General features: G+C 35.1%; 5 protein-coding genes across 5 annotated transcripts; all 5 read right to left on the bottom strand.

Moving 5' to 3' along the window:
• Nucleotides 1–2,446: 2,446 nt before the first annotated feature.
• LOC147299730 (uncharacterized) lies at nt 2,447–4,348 on the bottom strand. The gene is made up of 3 exons (XM_086229899.1): nt 3,912–4,348; nt 3,688–3,816; nt 2,447–2,927 (listed from the first exon to the last, which is right to left on the bottom strand). The coding sequence occupies exons 1-3, from the start codon at nt 4,208–4,210 to the stop codon at nt 2,879–2,881; spliced, it is 477 nt and encodes a 158-aa protein (XP_086086025.1). The 5' UTR covers nt 4,211–4,348; the 3' UTR covers nt 2,447–2,878.
• A 41-nt stretch (nt 4,349–4,389) lies between these two features.
• On the bottom strand, nt 4,390–16,424 carry LOC147299726 (uncharacterized). Its single transcript, XM_086232084.1, has 10 exons — nt 14,699–16,424; nt 13,149–13,223; nt 7,811–7,966; nt 5,616–5,889; nt 5,381–5,480; nt 5,173–5,297; nt 5,002–5,083; nt 4,771–4,903; nt 4,521–4,684; nt 4,390–4,420 (listed from the first exon to the last, which is right to left on the bottom strand). The coding sequence occupies exons 3-10, from the start codon at nt 7,952–7,954 to the stop codon at nt 4,390–4,392; spliced, it is 1,053 nt and encodes a 350-aa protein (XP_086088210.1). The 5' UTR covers nt 7,955–7,966; nt 13,149–13,223; nt 14,699–16,424.
• Nucleotides 8,076–8,594, bottom strand: LOC147299729 (uncharacterized). Its single transcript, XM_086232075.1, has one exon. It carries the CDS (start codon nt 8,589–8,591, stop codon nt 8,076–8,078), a length of 516 nt encoding a protein of 171 aa, XP_086088201.1. The 5' UTR covers nt 8,592–8,594.
• On the bottom strand, nt 8,767–10,678 carry LOC147299728 (uncharacterized). Its single transcript, XM_086232067.1, has 2 exons — nt 9,503–10,678; nt 8,767–8,985 (listed from the first exon to the last, which is right to left on the bottom strand). The coding sequence occupies exons 1-2, from the start codon at nt 10,676–10,678 to the stop codon at nt 8,767–8,769; spliced, it is 1,395 nt and encodes a 464-aa protein (XP_086088193.1).
• Nucleotides 10,998–12,179, bottom strand: LOC147299727 (uncharacterized). Its single transcript, XM_086232056.1, has one exon. It carries the CDS (start codon nt 12,177–12,179, stop codon nt 10,998–11,000), a length of 1,182 nt encoding a protein of 393 aa, XP_086088182.1.
• Nucleotides 16,425–22,533: the final 6,109 nt, after the last annotated feature.

Here is a 22,533-nt window from a genome sequence, read left to right as displayed (position 1 = left end):
CTATTTCGGCCAAAGATTCAAACTTTTAAAGTCGTTGTCCTTAGCAAAATAAAAAAAATGAAGTTTGTGGCTTTTACCACATCACTTATGGCAAAAACATTTGAAGATTTCGTAAAGTAAATATTTTTGTCAGAAAGTGACAGAATTTACTAACATGGAGGTTTATTTGCCATAGGGACTGTGGCTAATAATGAAAAAACCATAGGCAGGACCATCCTGTCTCCTGTGGTATATAATGGTTCATTTATCATTGATGTATAGAATGTAGCAGGTGGTTTATGACCATTTTTTTTGTAGTGTATCAAATAACAACCAAACTGTAAGATGATCGAAGATATCAAACAACCAGAAGCTCGATCAAAGTATGTACAGTCTGTCTTTTGATCGATTAAAGAACTCAAGTAAGCAATTATATATGATATATATGGATTAATTAAGTGTTTACTTGCAAACAAAAGTGCCGCTTATATAGGGGTGGCAGTGTGTACGTGTTGTTAGAGCTTTGATTTTTTTGCTATTGGCTTTTCTTTTTTTTTTTGGCCAATGCTATTGGCTTTTCACATTTTGCGATTTCTCCTATATGAAGACGTCCGTTGCTTTGGAATTTTGGGATTCTCTTTCAAATTAGTCCGTGTTTGTACACCTCCCAAAATTAGAGACATTAAAAACTTACAGTCCTTGTGTGGCTTCTTAATGGAATGGTTTCCAATTGGTTAAAAAAAAAATAAAACTTAGTCCTCTTCAAAAGAGGGATTTTATATATATATTTCTATGAGGTGCTGCAGGGGCACGTCGGAAAAAGCTAAAGAATTACATGAAGTGTTCTTTTGGTGGGCCCACTCTCCATCAACATTTTGTTTTTTTTGGCCAAAAACTTTTTGTTATTAAATGAGAGGAAAAGACAAAGTATGGAGTGATTAATAAAACTCACGGCCCCAGTAGCAACATGTGCTCGCCCAAAGTTTCTCCCGACTGGGCATGAAGAAATCCAAAGTGACTCAGCTAAAACATCTTATCTCTTTCTCAAGCTAACTACAGTTGTCCAACATTAAAGCCACTCAACAACAGCTGTCCCCCTACCTAAAAAACTATCAACAGTTATACCTAAAAAATTATCAACAATTATTCGAGAGTAAGGCCCCGTTTGGGATTGCGGTGGAGGACCCAAAAACTGCTATACATGACAATTCTCAATCACCTATAGTAGTTTTGGTGTTTGGTAAAAAAATAAAAAACTACTTTCTCCCACAATTCTCAACTCTTCACAGCAAAAACAGAAAGCAGGTTTCTAGGTATTTTTAAAAGCTGCAGTGAATCACAACAACAATGAATATTTTATTTTACCCATAATACCCTAATTGATTTCTATAATTTTTATTTGTTTATTTTAAATTAAAAAATATGTCAATTGTTAGTTATATTTTATATTGTGATAATTAATTATGATATTTTATTTGTATGATTAAAATTATAATATACTTAAAAAAATAATAAGAATACTTATTTAATAATGTTGTTCTTAAAAAATTAATGCTAATAAAAATTTGTAGCCACAAATTTAAAAAATAAGTAAAAAAGCATTGTAGTTTTACCAAACAAATAAGTGAAAGACACTTTAAGCATCATGTCTATTTTAGTAATTATACACAGTCACAGTACTTTTAAAATAATATTTACCAAACACTTTGATACTGTTTTTTGCACTCACCGCACTTTTGAAAACATAGTTTACCAAACACTCAACTGTTTTACTTTACAGCTGACTTTACTTCACAGCTGTTTTATTTCACAGCTGTTTTTCCTCACAGCAATACCAAACTGGCCCTAATTCATTTAAAGCCACATATGTGGCTATTAAACTTGGGAACAAAAGAATTAGACCAATATAAAAAGGAAGAGACCATGCAATTGAAGGACAACAATCAACACCCCCAATAAAACCCCCAAAACTCTCACACAATGTGAAATTAATTCTCAACAAACTCTCTGCTCACCAAATCAGCTCATAGCTTTTGTTTCCCAAATCTCTCTTTATTTTCATCTGTCTAGCTTGTCAAGCCCCCTTTTAATTTTATTTCCTTATATTTATGCAATTTCCTTGTAGTTTGAGTATTTCAAGAACACCTCTTGTTCTTTGAGTTTATTTTAAATGTTATTTTTTGTCATGCTTTTTATTTACATTTTGGTTGTTCATCTTCAAAGTCCTAGGCTATCTAGGCAAGAAAAGAACTTAGATAGATTTCTCTCGTTCCGTTTCTATCACACAATCGCTTGTTAGAAGTTAGATATTTTGGTGCATTTACATTTTTGTTTGTATTTTTCGCAATTAGTATTATACTAGTAAATTGCCCGCGCGTTGCCGCGGGTATAAATAATTATTGAAATTGAGTGAACAATTAAGATATGTAAGTGCAAGTGTTGGCAGAACTTGAAGACAAAAGCAAAGTTTTTAGACACAGTAGTATTTTGTACATATAGATGACTTACCTACTGGCAATATGTTCATACATGATTTACCACTGACAGTGTAGTTTTTTGTACATATCTTAGATGCATGAACATTTGTAGCCATGGTTTAGTTACAAAAGCCAAACTGATGAGGCAATTTTTATGCTGATTGGAATGTTAAGATATTGTCAATATCTTAATATACCAAGCAGCATTCAAAAGAGGGTTAAACAACAAAAATGATTAAACAACTTAGTAGTAGATTTGTTTGTGTTCATAATGAAAAGACTTGCAGAACCTAGTTGCTAATTGTTCAAAACATTTTGGGACAGGTGTTACAGGAAGGTCAGTAAACGCTGTCGTCCGGACTGTCAGTGGGATCTTCAACTGGTTTTGCAGCAGATGGAGTGGTATTCTTGCCTTCCTCACTTTATGCAGCAGTGGGATCATTCTGTAGAGTGGTGCTGTGTTGTTGTTGGCTGCAAGTTAAGAAAATGTTAGTTTGTGTAAATGAAAAGAGTGGTTTAATTGATATTGATGAGATGAGAAAAAATGGGAGCATGGAATTAGGCAACTGTATGGAATTTGAAGTTATGTGTTCAAAAGAAGAGCATGGATAATAATTTTATAGTTGTGCGGTTGTAATTTATTGAATTGGTTTTCCATTTATAAAAATTGGAATAAGTTATATTTGTCTAGCCAACCATCAGTATTTTCCTAACAGTTGCTGCCCATAACTTTAGAACTAATGATCAACATGGTGCATAAACAAAGCAGGTATGATGCTGTATAGCAAAACAAAACAAATAAGCAGAAAAAGTGGGCCTCACCATAAAGCAAGTAAAACCAGCACCATAAATGAAAGGGAATGAACCCTATAAAGGTGACCTAGCTCCCAAACAAAAACAAATAAAAGGAAAGCAGATTTTGTCCACAAATTGGAACCCAGATTGACAATGATACACATTGAAATTGATACAATTTAAAGCAGGCCCAAACTTAGGTGCAATTTTGAATTTTGAATTTCATAGGTGCAATTTTCATTTGAAATTATTGCTTATTGAAGCATTTTCAAACTTAGAATCACAAAGTAGATGCAAATTAAGAAAACCTTAGTAACCTAAGACAATTTTGTAAAACGAAAGTCAACTAAATAAGAAGTGATAGCAGATTATTTAAGATAGACATACAAAGTTCACTTTGGATTGAATTGATAGTATATTTGTTAGGATAACAAACCTGTTGTTGGATTTTTTGGTGGTTGATTTGCTTTTTAAAGCTTTGATGGGAAGGTCATCGAAATCCAAGTTACTTTCTTGAGTTTGGAGAGCAGTAGTTCTTGCAAGCTTGCCTTGAATTGCAACATGACTTGAAAATATGTAAAGCAGAAAAAAAAAAAAAAAAGATGATTAGTAAATTGTATGGTTTTAATACAAAGCATGAACTTTTGAGAGATTACTGACCTTTTATACTTCTTTTTTGTGTGTTGTTGGGAAGTGAAAAGAGCCCTTTTCACAGCAAGTTTTGCTTGTTTAACCAACTTTGTGTTTGATGGAATGTTGGTGGATGAGGTTGGAATTGGTGTGACTGGAGCTATTTGTAAGTTGTGTGCTGGAGTAGAAGTGATGCTTTGTGTAGACAACTCTTTCTTCTGTGCAGCTATTTCTTCATTCGAGGGCTTGGATGCTAATTCGATAAGAAGTGGCTGATCATCATATACCCCATGTATTAGAAGGTCACTTCTATTTGAATCAGTTCTCATGGTACCAAATCTGAGTTGGAAATTTTTTGTTTGCCCTTTGAGTCGAAGAACAACGTCCGGCAATTGTTTTTGATCAACAAAACCAGCCTCCACAACTAAGCTATGGCAAGATCGACACTCCAAAGAGTTGTTCAGCCGATTTTCCAATAACAATAACATTGGCTATGCCAGATATATCTTCAATGCGCAATGCGCAAGCTGACCTTGAACCTGCATTTTTAATGAATTGTTTTTTTTTATAAGCAAAGTATACATGTATTAAAATGCTACGAAAATGATTTTGAAAATTGAATATGTATAGTTGTTTTACCAAGGGACTGGAGTTGAATCTATGGTATTGTGCCTTGGGCAGATAAATTTGTTGCTCTGTGGAATAGATCTCAATTGCTTGTAGCAGGAAGGACATGCTTTGTACCACCATCCAGCAGTTGTATCAAAACGTGTAATTGTTGCTCTGCATGTTATGATTTGATCCTGTAGCATGTTTGAGCAAATTGGTTAAGATATTGACAGCAGTAAAATCAAAGAAAAAGTTAAAGGGATGTTTAATGTGTATTTACCTTGTATTTGTTGGGGTCAAGAACATTCAAATCTGCTACAGTCTGTTGGGGAGCAGATTGATGTTGTGCAGACAACAGTTGTGGGGATGTGGATGATGGCAGGATCTTAAGAGGCATTGAAAAATCTTTAAAACTGAAATTTTTTGTTTTAAAAGAAAGCAAAAGTGTTAAGAACTTAAGATAGATCATTAAAATAATAGATGTGTATATAAAAAAGCACAAAAATCATACGCTAGCTTGTAGGACTCAATGTTTGGTGTTGCAGGGTTGATGAAAGTCACAGTCGAGTTGCTGCTGCTCAAAATAGTTTTTTCTGTATATGTAAAAATTTGACATAAGTTTTGTGTGTTGTGAGGTTGAAAATTAGATACACAAAATAGAAGAAAAAGATTATTTCCATACTCATGAATTGTTTGACTTTGAGGCTTGTGAAGACCACAAATACTGGTGGTGTTAACTGCTTGACACCTTCAAAATCAAAGCTTTTCGCAGCGTCACTCCACAACGTCACTCTGATTTCTTCTCTCCTGCAATAGTTAATATAAGACAAACATTTAAGAGATTTGGGTAAAAAATTATGTATGCATGAAGATTTGATTAATAATTGTACCTCATATTCTCGATAAAAATTTCACACTTGTCTTCAATTCGGGTATTTTGAACCCGTTTTTGTTCCAAGGGCTGAATGGCCATTATACGTCCAATAACATCTTACAATTTATAAAGGAGGATAGTTAGCTTGTCGGAATATGTAAAAGTAGGTTGCAAGTGAAAATTTAAACATTTTAAAAGATTTTTCAAAGTGAAATAAAATTTAAAGGACAATTGTTTAACCAATTAGTTACTTGTCAGAACTGTGTTGACATCAATTCTAGAAGCCAGCTGACTATAATCAAGCAGATAGAAGCAATGCATTGGAGTTTTGGTACCAACAGCTTTCAATTGCTTGAAAACTGTTCTTTCATTGAAGTATGCGACAGCAATATGGGGAACTACTTTGTATGTGAGTCCGCTTTTGACAGTGTGAAACTGGGAAATGTCATATACAAAGCCAGTTTTCAGTTTTGGAGCAACAGCTTCATAATCAATTTCATCAATTGTTGCTTGCACTGCATCTGCCTGGATTAGTTTTAAAAAGGAAAACAACAGTGAGGGAGAAATAAACTGGTATAAGTCAAATAGATTTAGCATGCTTCTCAAATAGTTTCACTTGTTAGGTATTTTTGTGCTGCATGAAAAGTCATTTATTTAAAATGCCCTATGGTAAATTATTGTTGTAGAGATTTTGTTCCATCTAAAATATATTTTGTTTCAAATTTGATTGGAAAAGCCATTAAAAAGGGTCTTATATATTGTCTTTGCAATTAAGGAAATAAAGCGTCTGCATAGCATCTTCTAATTCTTGTTGCCATGCTTTTGTTCTGTTCTATAGGCCTATTATGGTCTTTACTTTCTTAGCTTGTTCTTCCTAGTAGTAATTAAGTCCAAGACTTTTTGTCTCTCAAATATAGTTTCACTCAGTCATATGTTTAATGTCTTTTGAAACTTGAGGAAAGAAAACTTTCCTGCGCATGAAATCACTCAGTATCACATCAAATGGGTTTGCTCTTTGAGAAAAGAAAAAAACAACAAAATTTAAACAAACCAGTTAGACCACCTAACAGTTTTGATCAGTATCAGTCACAGAATACATAAAAATGAAAAATATAATTAAGGAAAAAAAAAGAGACATTCTTATTTCTTCAAGGGAATCAACTACATGCTTACCCAATCATACAGTCTATTGGAAATTTGGGTTTTTTCTGCCATGGTTTAGTTACAAACTGATATGAATGTCATTTGTAGCCATGGTTTAGTTACAAAAGGAAATGAAGAGCAAACATGTTGCAGGAACTATGACCAAAAAGAAAAAGTGTAAGAGCCAATTATATTTTTACGTACTACCTCTATTATATGCTGGTCGCTGGAGTCTACTTACCCAATTATTCAAGTGGTGGCTACTTTTACGTACTGCTTCTATTACAGTGTATTGGCAATTTGGGTTTTTTATTTTTAATCATTTGGAGAAAGGCAGAGGTTTTGAATAACATTTATTTTAACAATTGTAACAGTATATATGGGAGATGTATAAATTGTAACATTTTATTTTAACAATTTTAATAAATTATTTGTATTAATTTTTTCTTACCAAATGAAGACTGAACTAAGAGAATTGGAATGCACCGAAGAGTGAACTAATAAAAAGAATTCATGAGTCACTTCAATTTGATGAAGAAATGGTAGCTAATAGCTTAATAGGGTTGCAAGGGTATCAAGACAAAATGCATATATGTTTTAATTTGGCTTTTCCTTAGTATTATCATATCGATAAGCATCAAGTCATGCTCATTCGACAAAATGTTGAAATTCTACATAAGTCATGCTCATTTGACAAAATGTTGAAATTCTACATTTTGATTCATTTATGTGTTCCAGCATATAATTCAAGTGGTGGCTATTATTTCATGGAGATTAAACAACCCCAGTAGTATACTTCGATCAGTCACAGTACTCAATATATGATAGATCAATCTATCCATAATTAAAATAAATAACAGCTTGATTAATCAAAATTAAGTGAGGGAAGATAATTAATAAGAAGGATTAAATTATGAAAGGGGCAAAGTCAAAGAAGCAGTAAAATAAGAACTGATGCCTGGCCTTTGTCATTTCACTTTACATTCCCTTCATATCTATGTGATTTTGCCACAAACATTCCCTTAACATGCATGTTATTTTATCTAATATATATAATCGATATGCCAAACACAGACATTGGTTAAAAAAAATTATAGTTTGGAAAAACCTACCGCCATGTTGCCATGCTATTTTTGCCATCACTTTTTTTAAAGTAATTTTTGGTAATTAAAAAGAAGGGAATGAAAGTGCAGAATTAACCATAGAATATAACTAATGTATTGAGGTTGAAGATCTAATTTTGGAAGAGACTAATCAGGAATAGAAACAGTAAAAACCAAATATAAATAACTAATTTTCTTACATGTTCGTCCACTAATATGCAGTGTAAGCCAGAATATTGATAACCAGAACCAAAAGTTCTGGGCCTCCACATTCGGCATATGCAGACCCTGATTTTTTTGTCGGACTCATAAGGCTTCAAAGAGCGGATTGGAACCATGGCCATTGTGCTACAAATCTGCAATCACATTATTATTTTTGTTAATATAATATATAATATCTAGATGCAAGTGAGTTTGAATATGTATAAATAAATAAAACTGTATGATTGTATGTGAATAGCACTTTCAACCTGTGACAAAATGTTGAAGAACATCTTTGTAGACAATGTTTTTAGCATACTTATTTGGCACTTCTCCGTTATTGTTTATCATGATTTTCAACCCCTCCCTTGATGTAACCCTAGACAATGCAACGTAAAGTTGTCCGTGGGTGAAAACAGATTGAGGAAGATATAGTCCAACTTTTTTCAAAGATTGACCTTGACTTTTATTTATTGTCATTGCATAACACGGCCTGATTGAGAATTGACGCCTTTTAAAAATGAAAGGCCATTTTTTTTCTGTGGCTGAAAGGCAAATTCTAGGTATAAATACTCTATGGCCAATATTGCTACCAGTGAGTATTTTAGCTTCAATAGCTCTATCAAACATTTGAGTTATAACTAATCTTGTTCCATTACAAAGCCCTGAGGATTGGTTTAAATTTCTTAACAACATAATAGGCATCCTTATTTTTAGACATAGCTTATGAGTAGGCAAACCACTAAATTCAAGCTGGTTAAGGAATTCTACAGGATACATTACACTAAGATTTTCAAAATTGCCATGCGATGAACATAAAGAATCAGAACTCAAATAAGTGCACTGATCGCCAGGTAATAAATTGATCACAAAATTGTTGATTTCTGTAACAGTTAGATTCCTTGGTGTAATGATGGCTCTTTCTCTTAGATAGTCAAAATTGTGGAAGTTATTGTCAAACTGGGTATGTAGCTAAGAAAATTGAATGAATAGGATCTGTGAATGATTGTATGAGCAAATCTTCAGGAATTTCTATCCAAGATGCATCCTCATCATCTGGATGATTCATATCATTGATTTGACCATCACCAATTTTTAGAATCCAGCTAGCAAAATCAGCTATTTTCTGTTTTTCTTCAATGCCAAGGCCTTTTCTTGATAGTCTCATATTCTCCTTCAAAGTAAAAATTTTAAAATGAGGCCATAAGTAGGAGTTGTTAAGGGAAGCATCTACTATTTCCTCTCTTGTTCCAGCTGGAATAACTGGTAGTATTTGCCTAAAATCACCACCTAGTAAGAAAGGCTTTCCACCGAATGGGCTATCATTGCATGAATTGTCTAGGGGGGATAAAATGTCAGACAGTGATTTGTCCAATGCCTCAAAACAATTTTTATGATTCATAGGTGCTTCATCCCAAACAATCAAAGCAGTTTTTTCAATTAATTTGGCAAGATGTGTTCCCTTTTTTATTTGACATGTCGAACAATCAGTGAGAGTCAAGGGTATCTTAAATCTAGAATGAGCTGTTCTACCTCCTGGTAATAGCAAAGATGCTATTCCAGAGGAGGCAACAGCTAATACAATTTTTCCCTCATATCTAATTTTGCTTATTATTGTGTGCCACAAAAAAGTTTTTCCGGTTCCTCCATGCCCATAAACAAAAAATAAGCCTAGTTTTTTTATCACTTACAGCAGCAATGACAGAATCATACACACTTTTTTGCTCTTTGTTAAGCTGTGTTACTAAGGCTGAATGTTCCATTTTTAAATCATTCACATTATAATTCATTTCTTCTTTCAACAATTTATTTCTAATGTCTGCCATTCTATTTTCATCGGGCATTGGAAGATTGTGTTCTTTTAAAGAGTTGGATGATGCATTGAAAAGTTGTTCTAATTCATACAAAAGAGAATTTTTCAATTCAAACTCAGACACAATTAGATTTGGCTTGTCAAAAGCTTTTCGAAGTTTGTTTAAAATATCTTCACACATATTTTGCCAATGACTATCTAAAAGGTGTTTAGGATTTGCTACATTGCAAAACAAAATTATTGTAACAAACAATTGTCTCATCTCAGAAGATGTTGCTGTACTAACATCTTCCAAGGCCTCAACCCATTCCTTATCATCTCCTAACAGACCTAGAGCCTTGCATGCAGATTGGTATGATGAATGTCTAATGCCATTGACAGTTTTTATATGATCAAAGTTGAAGGCACCTTTTTGCAAATTTAAAAGCATTCTAAGATAATACAATTCTCCAGATGCAGGATGAACATAGGCTATTCTACCTAGACATCTTCCTTTTTGTCTAGGTTTCCAAATCTTAGCTCGAGAATCCCATACAAATTTTGTAGGGAATTCTGAATAACATAGCTCTCGTGCCTCAAGATACTGTTTATTTGCTTCAAACCAACTTGTTAGCATTGTATCTTGAACACCTTGTCGATTAATAACTGATTGAAGCGATTGATCAGCACTAAAAACAACATTTTGCTCCAAAGGCAAATGAATTGCTAATCGCTCAACAGCAGGTTCCCTAAGATAAATAGGGAATTCAAACAATCTCAAAACAGCTTCATATGGAGATATGTATCTACAATTTATATAGGCTAGTATTTCATCTTTTGGTTTGTCTTGAATTACAGCTCTAGCTCTATCTGAACCCTTGTTTATATACTTAAAAAGATACTTTATAAGCATTGATTGACAGCATGATTCAACATTAATATGAGCATTGTACTTCATTAGTAATTCTGAATTATAAGGCACCACGAATCTATTGTCAACCTTTGTTCTATTTTTTATAACAAATTTGTTTGGATCTTCTCGACGCCTATATGTAGGGAAACCATTTTCATCCATAATTGTCTCATTGTTATATTTTTTTGGGAAATGTTTAGAACATTTACCTCCTCGCATGCAAGGAGAGCTAAAATCTAATTCTCCACAGGGACCATGAATCATAAATTGGTTAACAACATTGTAAAGGGTTGGATTCATAGTTTTGTCAGGCAATTCAGCAGAAATTATGGAATCAATATCTACAGCAGACACGCACTTGTAATTTTCTTTCAACCAGACCAGTAGATGACAGTGAGGCAATCCTCGTTTTTGGAACTCAATTGTACAAACATATGTTTGCAATGAGCAGAATAAAAAAATTTAATTAGTATGATGTCTATTAAAAAAGGAAGAAACGAAACAGATGATAAATGTTGGGTTTTAAACATTCACCTGCAATGACTTCTCCAAAAGGTTTTCCTGATTTGATATAATCAATCATATCATTCAATTTCATTTTGAAAACCCTAGAAACGATATCAAGTCTATCCTCTGCCTTGTACCCAGGTTTTCTATCAAGTTCTCTAAGAATTTCAGGCCATTTTACATTGCAAGTAAATGTAATGAATAAGTCTGGATTGCCATAATTTCTACAGATTGCCATAGCGTCCTGATAATTATTGATCATGTATCTAGCACTTCCAGTATATGAGCTTGGCAATATGATCTTTTGTCCAACATCATTACCATTTGCATGACCCATTGAAACGGCATCATAAATGCCCTTAAAAATTTCACTTCTCAAACTCTTTTGGTTTTTTCTAATATAATCCAATCTGTCCTCTTCTAGTGTTGCATAAGCATCCACCAGAAACTGTTGAAACAATCTTCCACCTTTTAATAATGTACTAAATTCAAATTCTCTTTCTTGGATTTGATAAGCTATAAAAGCTCTCATAGGCACTCTTTTTCTTTGAATCCCGCAGCCTTTAAATGAATCATTCCATTTGATATTAGGTTCATACCCATCCTCACCATAAGGAAAAAGAATAGGATATTGTAAAGACATGAATTTTGAGTGTAATTTTGTAATTCGTTTTAATCCTCCATCCTTAAGTTCTATGACAATATCTCTATTCGAATCATAAATGCCTATATCTCCAACAATCAGACCACCAATTTCATTGCATGTTGGTTGCTCATATTGTTTACTATCATTTGGTTGCCTACTCAAGAGTTTGACTTTCACATGATCAAGAGAATTATGTTCAAATTTGTCCCTCATTGTTCGAAAGAATTTGACTAATTCATTACACTCATCGAACATTGTAATCAAACCCTTAACAATGTATGCATCAAGTTTTTTATTGGCTTCTTTAGAATTAACAGCATTAAGGCGGTTGATTACTTCATTATGAGTATCATAAATATAGAGTTGAGCAAATTTTGGGCATTGTCCTTCAGGCGGTATTAATGAACCCATTAAATGACAAACTTGACCACTAATTTTAAAAATGTAAGGGCCTGGTCTATTGTTAACTGAATGATCAACTTTCGCTCCCATTGAAGTGAATGCAAACATAGAATTATACGCCCTAATGTTCTCCCTAAATAGCAAACTTGATTGGCTTTTGTTAGGATCAAGCAAAGTGTCCAAAAAATAAGGTGTGGGCTTTACAGCTGGAAGTTTGATCTTGCCTTTTTGACAACAAAGAGTAAATATAGGCTCATTGTTCTTTGTTTTTTTCTGAACGGATTCTTTTAACCAAAAAAGTGCACCACCATAAATGCACTTATAAGTCTTATCTCCAAAATCCACATATTCATCAACAGTTCCTATGAAGAGAAGAAATGCAGAAAAGACAAACACACATTATCAGTAAGATAGCAACAATGTTGAAATTTGAAAAAAATTTCAACAAAGAAGAAGACATACTCTGTCTTTTCTTGTGATAATATGCCTGACCCCTATTGGTCTGATTTGAAGCGCTTTCAATAAATGAGGGAGTCAAAGTTTCAATACTGGAATGAAAAGGACTTGCACAGCAACCCAAAGGATTAGAATCAAAATCCAATTGATTGAATTGAATCTGATCTGCACTTATGCCAGATGCATTGAAATCGTCTGCTAGACTACTGTCAATAGATTTCCTTTTCTTACTATGATTTGCAGATTTTTGAGTATGTTGACTACCACTAAGAACATCACAGTTGTCTGTTCCAGGTATTCCTATAGATTTCGGGATATTTGTACAACGGGCTTGTTGTATTATAAACGCTCTGTTAGACAGTCTAGTATTTGTACCCATTGCATTGAAACGAAAATACACGGACAAATAGATTTGCAGCTGGAAAAGAATACAGGGGCAAATAAACAATTGGCCAAGGCAAGTAATACAAAGACTGAAACAGTATACAATTTGTAAAGAAAACACACATGCAGATTGTCATGAGGCAACACATTTAAAACAATAGATGCAGATTGGTATTGTACTACAAATTTAAAAGTGGAAAAAAAAAGGTGTTGAAAACGCATTAAATAGAAACTGACCAGTTGCTTAGCAATGCACAACCGACTGATGAAGCAATTTCAACACAGCTATTCCAAACGCAGGGAAAACAACACCTACAAAGCATAAATTTATTTGCCATTAAAGGTGTGAAATTTGCCTATTATGGTGAATAGATAGCACAAATGGAAACATCTGACTGTCATAACAATCAAAGAAAATGAAATAGTCTAAAATATGAAAAACTAATTTTTAGTGACGTGTAGAAATTTTTAGGACCAATTTGTTATTTCAATAGACATTTCTCATATGTGCATGTTCACCCCAAGAAAAGGAAATAAATGAAGATGCACATATAAGCAAATCAATTTATTTTTGGCATTTCCTATACCCAAAAAAAAAAACACAGTAAGAAAAGAAATAGAAAAACACAAATGAAAAGATTTTATCATAGCAACAGCTAAAGAAAAAGAAATACTCTGTGAGGGCAAAAAAAAAAATTTTTCCTCATGTGCAGATAGATCACTCTATCAGAAAATTTGATGGTTGTTCTTTAAGGTTGTCCACTAAATCATCAATTACAAAAAATGTGTATATGGTTATGAAAAAGCGCATGTCATTTGCCTTTTTTTTTGTAAAATTAAAATGTTTAATACACATGATTTGTGCATAAAGTTGATAGGTAAATTATAAAATGTTTTCACATTGATACACAAAGGTAAGGTAGTTACATATTTGAAATTGTGATGATTCGAACCTTTGTTTAGCTTTTTAACTAAATGTCTTTTGATTTAACACAACCAGTTTTTGATGAAAATAGACATAAAACAATTGGAAATTTGATCCATTGATTCTCAACCTTTGTCTATTTGTAAGTAATTTATTAAAAACTTGTTTAATCGAAAGTTTGATTCCCATGCACCTAGACCTTTTATAGCTGCATAAATTTCACACCACATTGAAAGCATAAATTTTTATATTTAGAAAGGTTAAAATGGATTAAAGTATGATTGCTCCGGCGCGATGCTGCGGGTGCGAAAACTGTATAAAATGTGTAGAAAGTTTAAAAAAGTATATAGGAAATATAATACTATTTACATATATATATGGAAATTTAAATAGTAATATGAATGTTGTAGGTGGCCACTTGATATTGCGGATGGTAAAATGTTATAAAATGGTACCCTATATATGTTATCTTTCTAATCAAGGCAGGTCTAAAGTTGTGAAAATTTGGAGAGCAGTTTTAAAGCGACTTAAAAACTGGGTTAAAAAAGAGAAAAAAATTTCCTGGAAAATATTTACAAAAAGACTGGACATGTAGAGTCTTGGCATTTATATTTAGAATATAGAAACAGACTCATCAAAGATTCCTTGGCAACACCTGTGTGGCTGATGATGAAAATTTGAATTGCATAAATATTTAAGAAAATAACCATCACAAACTAAGGCAAAGATTTCAACCTTAATCAAATTAAAAAATCAGATATACAATTTTTAAGAAAAGAATGATCACAAAGGAATTAAACAGTACTGTAAACAACTATGATCTCCTAAAGTGTAAGAGTGACATAAGGAATATAGGGTAAACCTTTTTCAGTTGTCCTTGGAGATCTTCTCTTTTCGTCTAAAGTTGTCCAATCTTTGCCACCAATTCCTGAAAAATTCCAAGCAACTATAATGTTTGTGCTTCAACAATAAATGGATGATAACCAACCAGATTTATTTTGATAAATAGTCAACCAGAGACAATCATACAACATATGTCAACCATATCCGACTCAAAAATCTAAAAGTCATTAAACAAAAAAATTATATATATCAATTGTGCATAAAAGGTAAATCTCAGCACTGAACAACCAGTAAATGGCTCAACAGTAATCAAAAGGCAAATATAAAGATTATCAAAACGAAAATGGGGATGAGCTGATTGACTTGATTTAATTAAAAACATGTGAACAAACAAAAATATTTGGATGATCAAGGAAAGCTGGGCACCATAACAACTTTTCGCGAAAAGATAAAATTTAACTTCACTTCATTATTGCAATCATGAGCTCCATGATTTTTTCAATTCCCTTTAGTGATTCTACAGTCAACAGTTCCAGCTAACCAATCCATGGTTGCAGCTTAATTAGAAGATAAGGCTTCAAAGTTGAAAGTTAAAAATACTGGCCATGGTCAATGTACCCTTGGATATAGACTTGCTGCCCTACTAAAAAATATGCTCCTTTCATATACTCACTTTTTACTTTTACTTTTCTAACCAACCAAAGGAAGGGGTGTGACCGTGTGGGGGATTAGAAAAGCAGCATACGAAAGGGGCATATTTTTTTGAGAGCTGATTAAAATTTACTGAAGTGAAGAGATGATCAGGACATCACCTAAGTAAATGATCATGAACCAGACACAGACATAGGACATGAGTTCCTGAATTTGTCAACTATTTTTTTAGCAACCAAATACAAAATCATTTCTTCTACATATTCTCAGTAGGAAAAGACAATGGAAAGATCCCTCCGTGGCATTTCCCTTAAATTGGAAGTTGAGGAACTGATCCCAAAAGTTTTATCTTGTTAACATTCGAGCTTTGTAAAAAATGGGTTTTCCAGTAAAGTTTGAAACTTGGCTTGTTTCCTCTCCTGTATTGATTCTTTTTTGTTCTTCCACTTCCTCAGCAACTAAACAGATACACATCAAATTAACTATCAAGAAAAAATACTCACTTTTATGGCATGCCTCATTCAGGCACCAAGAGATAAATAAATCAAAAGTGGCACTATAAGCTCTTTATTAAAAACGAAATGGGGAGGAAAAACACAGGAAAGATAAAAAAACAAACAATATCCAGCAAAAACGCAAAACAAAAAAAGATGAAAACAGATGAAAACAGAAGAAAACATAAGAAAAGAGAAGTTGGGAGTCACCCAGAAGAAAGAGAAGGTAGAATCGCACGAACCAGCACAAAAAAATCCCAAAGAAAAACCAGAAATGAGGGAGACTTATCTGAACCAAAAAAGGTGATTTTTGAATCATCAAAACAAATCGACGGTGTAGAAGAGCACAGATCAACACCGAACAGTAAACTCTCCATGGGGAAAGGAGCCTGACACCACCGCACTTCATCAGAGAGTCCAACGATCTACTTCTCCTGATTACATCGATCTGGTCTGGCTCTCTCTATCAGCCCTCATTCTTTTCTAACCAGACACATCGATCTGGTCTTCTCCTGATTACATCTTGGGTGGGCTGTTTACATCACACAAAATAGTGGGCCAACTAACATAAGAAAGCCCACACATCATAGGGATAAAGAAGACTAAACCAGAAAAAATAGGGGCAGAAAAGTCATGAACATGCTTAGGAACAGTAATTGTTGGGTTCAGCTTTAGTATATATTAAATTTTTCTAATCGGCTTCTCACATCCGATTAGTGGCACACTCGCACCCGCTCTAAAGGTTGGAAACGCTGTCGTTGCATTAACGACGTGGCGTATTGTGGTCCATCTCGGCCCTCCACATGGCCGGGGTAATTTTTAGGCCTCAACAGATTGGCACGCCCAGTGGGACATAGATGAACAATCGATGGCAATATTCATACGACTCCCACGAGCCAAGAAATGCTTATTCAGGCTCCAATGGCAACCAAAGTTATTTTGGTGACCATATGAGCTTAAAGACCGATCTTATTATTATAAGGACTATTGGGGGTATAAGGACGACTATTGCAGAGATAAGGTTGAGGGGCAGTACAACTATGTTCAACCCCATGGCCCACATCACGGTTATGCTTTTCCATATAGCTATGTAGATGAAGGCAACCAATATAGTCATGATGACTATGTTGACTATAATGACTATGTGGACCCATATGGAGGGCAGAATGTTGACCTGAGCAGGATTACACGATCGAGGATGATTCCCTCAACCACGATGGCAACCAAAATAGTTATGATGACTATTATGGGTACACGGCCGAGAGGCAATATACCCATATTGAGCCTCACGGCCAATATCATGGCTATTCTCACCCTTATGACACAGCCAAGGTCGATTATCTCGGCTGTGATGGCAGCCGAGATGATGTTGGTGATTATTATGGAGTTAGCGACACGGCCGAGGGGCAACACACCCACATGGAACCCCACAGCCAACCTCATGACTATTCAGCCAATTCTCATCCAAATAGCCATGTTGACACACAAGGGGGGCAATATAATTTTATTCAGCCCCAGTGTCAACATTCCCCACCAATGGAGGATTCTAAGAAAATTGAAGAGGAAAGAAGGCTAGCTGCTTATTGGGCATTTGAGGAATCAAAGAAAGAAATCTTGAAAAACGTCCAAAAAATACGTGAGAGCTTGGGAGTCAATAGCGCGCCAAATCACAAGCCATCGTTGAAGTAGCCAAAGCAAAAGCTAAGTTATCAACTCCAAATAGAGTTGGGTCCCCACCTCCTCCACTTGTGAGGAAGGAAGAAAAAATTGTTTTGGTGGGCCAAGAAGAGAATGATAAAGAGGATATTAAAAAAGAGCCTATTTTTAAGTCTTTACTTGATGAAGTGGTCCTCTCGCCCAGTTTGTTGTTGATACACTTGGGGGACAATATGTTGAAGAAGCTAAAACTGACTTGGTTGAAGAAAAAAGGGTTGTTTCTACTCTAATATGTGGCAAAACCTTGGCAGAAATCCATGATGAAAATGGGTCCTCACCTTCCTCACATAAAGAGAAATAAGAAATATTGAAGAAAGAAAGTAAAAGAAAAGCTAGGGTGACCCAAGAAAAACTTAAGGAGAAAGAGATTGTCGCCCAAAAAGTCACCCCTCCTAAAGCCAATATTAATGTGGGACCAATCTCTGAGTTTGACAATTCAACGGAATCAAGAAAAAAGTGTTCCAGTTGCAACAAAAATTAAACTAACAAAAACTCAATTTTTTCATGAAAATGAAAATATTTTGGTTGTGCAAAATGAGGTGGGCGCCAAGAACTGTGAGTTAATGAAAATTGACACGGTGATCGGACACAAAGCTGATTTAAAAAACTCATGGTCAATTAAATTGACAAAATTTTATTTGAATGTGATAATTGATAAATTCATCACACATTCACACTTGGGGGGCAGCATTTTTCGGCTTATCTAGAGGCTGAAAAATATAATTTTTGCAACAAAAATTGCTTCAATTTGTCGCTTCACTATCTGCAACATTTTGGCAATCAACCCAAAAAATACAAAGAGGTCAAGACTTGGGGTTAAGCACGGCTGGCCACCTCTTTAAGCTTTCTATGTATATAAATATATATATATATAGGAAACCGAACGATGGGTCGGTGTGAGACGTTTGCATAGTGCAAACATTCGCACTTGAATCAGACTATATATCCGTTTATACAGTCAATAAAGATGAAGCTAAAATCCCCACTCTTCTGCATTTTGTTTCAAAATACAAAGTGCCATAGATCCTTAAGTGGCACTATGAAATCAATTCCGATAGTGCAAATTGCAGTAAAACCCATAACAAAGAGAGGTCTTAATACCTCTGTTTTATTATGTTTACGAGATGTAAGATTCACTAATTTCAGTGATAGCACTCTTGGAATCATTGAATCAAGTCTGTATAATGGTCCAATCTATTTTATATATATATATATATATATAAATGGAAGATTGGTTGTTGGCCATGGCTTATGAGAACTAGCGTTGCTACTTTGGGCGTGAAATTTGGAGTTGGCCGGGGAAATGACTTTGAGATTAATTGGTTGAAAATGATATGGGCAAGAGTGTGGCTGTGGTCTTGTCTGTGAGAGTTCTTATGAGAATTTTAAAAGACAGTGCCTTGTTTTAAATGTTTGTTTGATTGTTTTGGCATTCTCGGCCAAACATGCATTTAGGCCAAAACAATTGGTTAGTTGGTTACTTAATGTAGCCTTATTAACAAAAACAGGGGGAGTAGCTACGACCAAAGTGGAAGCATAACAGATTGCCGAGATAACTCCGACGTCGAGAACAACTTCCATTCCTGGCCGAAACTGTGGTAGGCATGCTGCACGGCCGTGACTTGCAGACGCAAAGGAAGATGAGAATACAAAAAGGAAGGAATATAGGTGTGACCTCTTTCCTGGAGCGTTACCTCGGCGACATTGCCGACCCCTCGGCAGCATTGCCGACTAGGAAGCACTAATACGCCCAAAAATTTGAGGTATGTCGTATCAGATGCTATGCTATGATAGGAAGCACCGATACACCAAAGATGCTGCCACTCTCCAAATATCAAAAGCATTTGTATACGGCTGCCTCGAGGTCGAGAAGCTCACTGCTGGGTAATACTCCGACGCGGAAAGCACTGTGACTTCCGGCCATACATCATCAAGCAACCTCGCCGCTGCAAGAGGGAAGCTCACTAGCTGCGCACATGCATGCGTGGCGTTGAAAGAATTCCACCCTCACCCATCATCAGTCGATGTAAGAATTGATGAGAGTTTGTCATCGGCGTCTCTTGTAAGTTTGGAGATGAGGAAAGTGTACGTTAGAACCAAATTGAGAATAGACAGAAATTGAACTTTGAAGCACGTTAGAGTTTGCTTATTAGTTCTAAACAAAACACTTTCAGGATACAACAAAGATTGAAATTATAAAGTTTAGCCCTTAGAAATTTCTAAGAAGAAAATTGTATAATATATAGATAATAAGAGTTAAAGAGAGATTGATTCACTTATTGCAGCATTCCCACGTTGTGGGTTTTTATAGATTCCAATGGGTGCCAAAGCACCCATTTTATTTTGATGAAGAGGTGCCATAACTGCCACTTGGTGGACAAATGCATCTATTGGATATGACTGAAAACCCAAAGTTTGCAACTGTTAAAATCAAAGTTAGTTTAGAAAGCAATGCACCCACCGACCAATTTGAATAATATATGTACATGAGTCATATATAATTATATATATTTTGAAATCTCTAACAAGGAGTCCCACAACCGAGAAGCTCTCGATCATGGCCCAAGCTCTCACGGCCATGAACCTTTTTCGCGGCTGAGACTCGTCAAACTTCGTCGCAGCAGGCGTTGTGTTTTCAGTCGAGATAGAGAACTCGAGCACTTACAGCTGAGATAGAGAGCCAAGACAATATTCTGGCTGGGGCATCATTGAAACTCAATGCTGTAAGAGGAAAGAAAGAGCAGTGTTTTAAGCCAAGAAGCTCATACCCGAGACAATGGCAAGGCTCTTGGCTGGAAATTCTCGGAATTCACGACCGGAAAGCTGAAGGCTCTTGGGTCATCAATACTTGCAACATGTAAGGCTTCCGCTGAAAAGCTTCATGGCCAAGATGGAGGTGATGCCGAGACAGTTCACAGCCAAGAGTTACTTCCACTTCCGGCGAGGCATTTTCTTGCGATAAGGTACGGCCGCGATAATGTACAGCCGAGAGTGCAATTTCCATGATTGAGCAACTTGGCATGGTTATAGGCACTACAAGAAAAGTGAGCAGTAATCACTAATTTCATGGACTATATTTCAGTAGGTGGCAATTGCTCAAAAATATGGTCAACAAATACTGTTCTTGCATTGACTGCTTAAGTCACTCCCATTTTCGTTTGTTAATACTAACTAATTTGGGCGGTGGGGGCTTATGGGGTTACTAAATATCACATGCAACCATTAACGCATATGTGAGATGGAACTATTATGAGAGGGTTGCTTATACAGTTGCGCTTAAGAAAAAAATCCTATCCCCACTTCTCTAAATTAACCAACCAGCTTCAAAAAGTGTTTGGTACAGCAACACTTCAGTGATGCTGAGGCACACTCTCCAAGGAGAATTGGATATGCCACCCGAAACACCTCATTTTCAAATTGGTTGCTTCACATATTTTATGCCCAAAAATTCAAAGGGATCAAAGAAGCCTGAGAAGGAGATGGGCAACCCACTGTTGCAGTTCGATTTCCACCCATTCGGCACTTGAGGTTTTCAATTAGTTGCTCTGTATTCTCTATTTTATTGTTATTTTGGTTACCAATTCACAGAATAAGTTTGATTAGTGAGGAATTTCTCCAAGTTTTTCCTCTTATTTTTTGAAATAGGGTTTTGAAATGTGGAGAGGGAATGGAGAGCTTTGAAGCATTCTCCCAAATCCCGCCGACAACAACAACCACATGGATCACCATCACCACCACCACAATCCTCCTACTCTCAACCAATTCATTCATCCCTTGAAACACCCAGCACCCTTTGTTCTCTCTGTTTCTGTCACTCTCTCACTCCCTCTTTGCCTGATTCATCCTCTTGGTCCTTATCAATTTCTGAGGTAAACCCTAACTCCCAATTTCTAAGGTAAACCTTAACTCCCGATTTCTGAGGTAAGTGATTTCTTGAATTCAACATTTTGTCTTTAATTTTAGGAAACCTAACTCCCAATTTCTCTAACTTCTCTCTCTACATCTCGGATCGAAAGAAATATTATAATCTTTTTCAGGTACTCTCTTACCCATTTTTGTTCTTTCTTGACCACTTACTTATTTGTTTTTTTAATGATGGACAGTTTGGTCACTAAAAATTCGGGCTTGTCCATTGAAAATTATGGTCCACGCTGTACACAAGTGACAAAGGAAGACAAGAAAGTCATTCAAAGATTGCTTTTATATATATGTCAAGAAAGGACGAGAAAAAGATAATTATTAGAAAAAATTAAAGAGAACAAGGAGGGCCCAACACTCTTTATGCACTACAAACTTAGTGGGCAGCCAAATGTCAATTAAAATTTTCCATTTGCTTCACCTTGCTTCCCTGAATTTCGTATATTAGTTTCAGTTGACAATTTTATTCAAAATGAAATCCTATCTCAAGTATCAAACAAACAAACTTTTTTTCATACACTAAATTGCATCAACTCGATTTCTATTTACTTAACAATAGTGAATTTAAAACTGACGTGAAACTAGATTGAATGTTTATATGTAAGTACTTCAATTCCAAAAAGTAGATGGCTTAGATTCCAGAATTTAAAATTGACTTGAAAATGAGCTACTGAGTCACCATTAACAAAAGAGAAATGCATCAGAGAAATTAAAAAAAGGAACAGAAATTAAGCTGCATCAATATGGCCCTCTTGATGTGGGTGTGGTTCTTGATGAACTTCTTTCACCAACTGAGAAACTTTGGTTAAGATGCATCAACATGGCCCTCTCTTACTTGTATACCTATCACACTTCCACTAACACTAGGCTGGTTGTGAACATTAGGGACTCTAGATCACATGTTGTCGACACAGCTGCTCCAGGTCTCTCTTGATCTCTCTCTCTCTCTTCTTAATTTGGGTTTCATTTAAATGAAACTTCTTAATTTCTATACCTTTTTTAAAATGCAGAGCACCATTGATGCACTCATGAAAATCCTTCAACCACGTGAATCAAATACATATGAAAGCTAGAA

The sequence above is a fragment of the Dryas octopetala genome, chromosome 1 (assembly GCF_963921425.1).
Source record: "Dryas octopetala chromosome 1, drDryOcto1.1, whole genome shotgun sequence".
Taxonomy (NCBI): domain Eukaryota; kingdom Viridiplantae; phylum Streptophyta; class Magnoliopsida; order Rosales; family Rosaceae; genus Dryas; species Dryas octopetala.
The sequence above is the reverse complement of the archived record's forward strand: the minus strand, read 5'-3'. Positions and strand labels throughout refer to the sequence as shown.